Source organism: Hydra vulgaris, chromosome 08 (assembly GCF_038396675.1).
Source record: "Hydra vulgaris chromosome 08, alternate assembly HydraT2T_AEP".
NCBI classification, from domain to species: domain Eukaryota; kingdom Metazoa; phylum Cnidaria; class Hydrozoa; order Anthoathecata; family Hydridae; genus Hydra; species Hydra vulgaris.
The window spans coordinates 49,810,134-49,816,020 of NC_088927.1; the positions used below are offsets into that span (position 1 = coordinate 49,810,134).

Below are 5,887 nucleotides of genomic sequence, written 5' to 3' on the forward strand. Positions count from 1 at the left end.
CGAGAAAAACTTATTATTATTAACTTATTGTTTATGCAGTCTAGTTTAAAAAAAAACGCATATATTGAAAACGGTAAAAAATCTACGGAATAAGTGGATCTTTAAAGTTGTAAGTGTACTTGAGGTATCTTTCTCAAAGTAGCCCCCGAATTAAGTTTACCATTATTATTTTTATTATACTGTCTTTGATAAAGGCGTTAAAAGTCCAATATATCTTTCTGAAAGCGTTTGTCTTGCTACTATGACTAAGCTCTATCTCCTTGTGAATATAATAGAGAGAAACCTTTTGAGTATTGGAGAAAAAAATTATTGAGATAAGCGTTTAGGATTTGGACCTTAGATGACATTTCACATACCATTTTAATGTAATTCTTTTAAGACTCATAACTAACTACACATAGCTTTCATTTTGTGATTACCCAGGAAGCTATGACCAATTGCAACAAAACTGCTCTTAGCCAATCTCTTTTTTCTATTCATGTAAAAAGATCTTGGATGTATTTGAAAGGTGCTGACTTTTTGTCTAAAGCAACGACTAGTAGTTCGATGAGGCATAACTTAATGTGAAGACGTTTTTTAAGTTTTTTCCTCATCAAAAACAAAAACGCTAATATAAATCCTTGGAAAACAAAGATTATTCTAAAATTTTCCAAAAAACAACAAATAGGCTTATATAAAAAGTTTATCAAAAAAAAAGATTTGAAAATGAAACCAAGTATAAAAACTATAAGCGTCTTTCTGAATCAACTTTTAGATGTTCTAAAAGAATATTATAACTCTGAACAGTCAAGTGAACACAAAAATGATGCAAAAATGAAGAAATAACTGGTAAAAAGAAGTTAATAAAAATAGCCTTCCAATTATCCTTAACTCAAATACTGAATTTATCAAAGATAAGCCTTTAATTGCAGAACAATTTAATCAGAATTTTGTTTAGGGGAGGATGGGTAGGAGTGAGCCACTTTTTTTTAAATTGATTATGTCAAGAAAAACAAAAGTGGAAAAAGTATAAGATAAGGAGCCTAAGGTAGCCTAATGTATTAGGTTTCTAATAGTATAACATAAAATATCAAAATATCTTCAGATTTTTAATAACTTGAACAATAATGCAGGTGTTGCTACTGGTTCACTCCTACCCATAAATGGGTCTTAGTGAATCAAGCAAATGGTAGGATTGAGCCATTATCTTTGATTACTAGAAAACTAAAGTTAGATGTTTTCTTTAACTAATTTATTGAAAATTAAGTAAGTAACAAATACTTTATAATTAAACATAACATAATTAAGTAATAATGTAACATAAATAACAAATTCAAATAAATAAAAATAATATTTAGCAAATACTGATATAGTCAAACACAACCTCAAATTTAAAATGGCAATGTTGTCTTTTACTTGTTCCAGAAAAAGTTGGCCGAGGTAGCAATAGTTTAACATCCATTCTTGGGAAAGTCACAATATCTGGTAAATTAGGCATCTTAAAAATATCACCTTTTTTCCGAAGAAAACTAATTGTAACTTTTTTTTTTACAGAGTTTATACATAATACCTTTCCAACATTAAACAATGTTTTTTTGCTGTTCCAAATTTAACCAATACAAAGTCATCTTCTTTAGGATATATATCACAAGCACCAAATCATCTTCTAGGATTATTAAATCTTTCTCATTTGTCTAATGTTCCAATACAGAATCGTCTTTTTTAAGTAATTTGTTGTTAATATTCTGTAAATTTGCTTTTAATTCTTTTGTAAGTTTGACTAACTTTTTATTGCAGAGCCTTTTTTCGATCCAATCTCTTTCAGGAGTGTCTGTGGCAATCATAGAGCGATACTTCTTCCTTTACTTTTTTACTGTTTTTTTCTCCAGATTTAGGAAAAACTCTGAATTGTTTAGGTCTGACAAAAGAATCTGATGATGTAGACAGATCAACCATTGTATCATTGGTAACTAGTTTGTTTGCATCTATAGTTAGCGGAGATGGCATTGTTATTATATCTATAGAAGTTGAGGTAGTGGGGTCTGCATTTGATGAAACATGAAGGTTAAAAAAATTATCAGAAGTAATGCTTACGTGATTTTTTATGCAAGTATTGTTCACAATAAAAGTTCTGTTTGTCACAGAGCTGCACATAAAATCGATATCTATAAACACGTTCCTGTCATAAGGAAATATACCTGTCTTTTTTAAAGCAGCAACAATGTAAGAAGATGTTACGGCTTTTATAAAAGCAACCCCTACAGATGCAGCCACTTGGTAAATTGTAAATGTCTTTCCAGGATTGTGGAGCATCCATAAATCAATTGCTGCATTATATGCAGTTTTAAATGGCCCCATAACTCCAACATCAAGTAATTGTAACTTGTGCATTAAATGAGGCAGTAATATCAAAATGGTGACTCATGCTCCTTTTGCTGAATTTAACACTGGTATAGATATATGCGCTTCGAAATTGTCATATATTAATAATGATGGATTTTCTTTCGTACTAGACGAGAACTTGATAAAGTGATTCATAACCTAAAAAAAGTTCACCGTTCATCCAGCCTGTTTTACATGCGATTCCGAGAGATCCAGAAGGAGCTACTGACAACATATGCTCCTTGAAATGCACTCTTAGAAAAATAATTACTGATGTAAGATATTGTCCAGAAGCACTGATTATTATACAAGTTGTGACAAGGGTTCCTCTTTCAGCACTTGTGACTTTGCAGACACTCTTCACACCTTTCTTTGCAAAAACCTAAATATTTAGATGTTTTATGTAAGAAATAAATATGAAAAATATACTTATTATTGAAGATTAACATACCTTTTGTGGGTTCTGCACGGTAATAGTTTCAGTTTCATCAAGGTTAAAAATCCGAGTTCCATTCGCAAATGCTGGTGATCTAGCAAAAAGTTCTTTTAATTTATCAAAAAATATATTTACATTATGGGCATTAAATGATGTAGAGAGAGAACATCCTTCAGGTGTTCTAACAGACAAATCTGGATGTTGCTTTCTAAAATTATTTATCCAATCAATACCTGCCATTGAGTCTTTGTGCCACCTCTATGGATTTTATTAATGGTTGCCATCTCAAAAGCTATACCCCGACATTCTTTAATTGGAAGGCCATATAACATTCTTGAACAAGTCGAAATATATTCTTTAATTCTAATTCCTGCTTGTCTGTAAATATTCTTTTAACTTAAAATTCAGGGTAAGTCTTGTATTTTCATCAAGCAAAAAATTTTTTCAATAACGAATAAGCGTTGGATAGGATATTTTGGAAGTTATTGCAGTTTCTCTAATACTTTTTCCTTTTTGGATTAAATGTAACGCATCTTTCATATCTTTACTAGCCATTGCAAACAATTTTTTTTATAATTCAAATAAGGATATATAAGTTATATCATTGTATAGAGCTTGACTTCACTTAAAAAATGAGGAGTCATTTGGCATTTGAAGTTTAGCGGATCCAAAGTTATTGAACTTTTTGTTGTGCAAAAATTGATGATTTTTTTGACGTAAGGTATTTTTCTCTTTCGAGGGCTTAAGTACGGAAAATTTGCAGTGATATGGCACCGAAAAAGAGAGTATTTTTGGATCATATTGACTTTTAAATAACTTTTGAACCGTTATTACATTTGACTTAAAATTTTTTATATCGATTCACCGACTATAAGAAAATAAAATACAAAAAAAAAAATTTTGATCGTCGGGATTGCCCAGAATTTCTATTTTACAGACTGAGGGTTTTTACTTATTTACTTAGTTTTGGTGTCATATTGACTCTTGAATAACTTTTGAACTGTTATTTTTTATTTTTTCTTTCTGTTCATTTAACAATATTCTCTGGTAAAAATGTCGTTGGTACATAATATATGAAGAACACGGAAACTCGAAGAGGATTGTAAGATCCTGTCTCCGAGAACCGTTTAACAATACAAAAATTATAAACCAATTATTTCAAAAAAATATAAAATGAAAAGTAAATACCGTTTAAGAAAACCTTCATACAAATAAAATAAGGTACCTCAATTATAAAACACCGTTTAACAAATATCAAATATTTTAAAGTAGTAAATACCGTTTAAAAAAACCTTCATACAAATAAAATAATGATTAACAAAACAATAAAAAATAATAACAAATATTTTAAATTACATTCAGATAACACTTATAAAAGAGAAACGAGATCAGAAGAACTCGAAAATATTTTCTATTGAGAAAATAACTTTTTTTAGTTTGTTTTTGAAAGTAGAAAAATTCCAATTTGGGAAAAATCAAAATTTTTAAACTATTTGGTTCCACAAATACGCTCTGCATTAAGATATGAGACCTTCCAAAATTTGTACGCGAGTAATATTGATAAATAAAATTGTCATTTCTTAGATCATATTTGTTTTTGGGCTTTATTGCATATAAATTTTGAAAAGGTATCGGAGGTAAGTTTATCTTACATTTAAATATAAAGCAAAGAGTGTTAAAAACATTTAGTTGGTATATATTAAGAATACTCATTTTAAATAAAAGTGGTTTTGCAAGAGTAAAACGATCTTTAAAATTTATTAGTCGTGCTAGATGCTTCTGTTGCCGATAAAGAGGATCTAATTGACTTTTTTTAGCACTACCCCATGCGATATTTGAATAATTTAGATGGCGTTGAATAAGTGAGTTATAAAGTTGAATTAATGCTTGTCTATTTACAAAACTTCTCGCTTTATATAATACTCCAATGTTTTTTGAAACTTTGTTGCGCAAGGTTTTAATATGATTTTTCCACGTAAGGTTTTCATCAATAAGAAAACCAAGAAAAAGTATAACTTTTGATTGTTTTATTTGAATATTATCTATATATATTTTTAGGCATATCATTTTGCAAATGATATTTTTTGGATTTTGGATGAAATAGAGTCCATTTAGTTTTTTCTATGTTAATTGATAACTTATTAGACTTATTTTTTTTTTTGACTTTCAAAAAGCTTTACGTAATTTTTATAAATTTCCTTATTTTTATCTGTTTTTGACTTTAAATACTTTATATAAAATTTTTGTTTAACTTTGGAAGATTTCCTGAGTTCTTTAGTAATCCATGGAGACTTTAAGCTTATTTTGTTTAAAAATTTATATGTTTCCAATGTAGTAATGATAGTTGTTCATTAAATGATGCAATATTTACTTCACTGAAACAGCGTTTTAGGATAACTTGTTTTTTTATTTGTAATTGTTCAATATCAGTATTTATTGAAAGGAAGATAGGAAAATGATCTGAAACATCATTTTTAATTAACCCTTTTTTAAGAGATTTATTAAAAGTGTCTGTTGTCATAATATTATCTATTAAAGATACTGACTTTAAAGTTACTCTTGTTGGTTTATTAATAAGCGGAATTGCACCGTTTTCAAATAAATCATTATAAAAACTAGGGTTAGGACTATTGTAATTGTAATGAAAACAATAACAGTAACAATAATTATTGCTATTGTATTAACTTAATTTAGAAACAATAACAATACTTGTGATTTACATCTATTGTAATTCTGTAATACAATAACAATAAATATTGCATTGCAATTAGTGATCGACCGAAACCGAAATTTGAGCCGAAACCGAAAGTACCGAAATTTCGGTTCAGTGAAGCCGTAGCCGAAACCGAAACCGAAACCGAAATTTCGGCCGAAATTTGAAAATGAATGTTTAAAATCCTTGAACCTTTTATGATCACAGATTTAAAGCAAAAAAAAACTATTTTACATATATCTAGCCAATCACCATGTAACATAGTTTGATAAAAACTCTGATATGTCAGGACATTTCAACAATTAAAGGTAATAATTGAAGTATTTTCTCTGCGAAATACATATTTTTTCATGTTTTCTGGCAAAAGTCTGTTTCTT

The 5,887-nt window shown here is 28.7% G+C and overlaps 1 protein-coding gene across 1 annotated transcript; it reads right to left on the reverse strand.

Moving 5' to 3' along the window:
* Positions 1-2,399: 2,399 nt before the first annotated feature.
* LOC136084350 (uncharacterized) lies at positions 2,400-3,454 on the reverse strand. The gene is made up of 2 exons (XM_065804381.1): positions 2,813-3,454; positions 2,400-2,743 (listed from the first exon to the last, which is right to left on the reverse strand). Exons 1-2 carry the CDS (start codon positions 3,035-3,037, stop codon positions 2,489-2,491), a joined length of 480 nt encoding a protein of 159 aa, XP_065660453.1. The 5' UTR covers positions 3,038-3,454; the 3' UTR covers positions 2,400-2,488.
* Between the last annotated feature and the right edge of the window lie 2,433 nt (positions 3,455-5,887).

Excerpts from the sequence above, each read along its gene's own strand:
- LOC136084350 (XM_065804381.1), bottom strand. The coding sequence starts at position 3,037 with ATGGCAGGTATTGATTGGATAAATAATTTTAGAAAGCAACATCCAGAT. Across the intron at positions 2,744-2,812 it reads CCGTGCAGAACCCACAAAAG|GTTTTTGCAAAGAAAGGTGT; the intron begins GTATGTTAATCT and ends CTAAATATTTAG.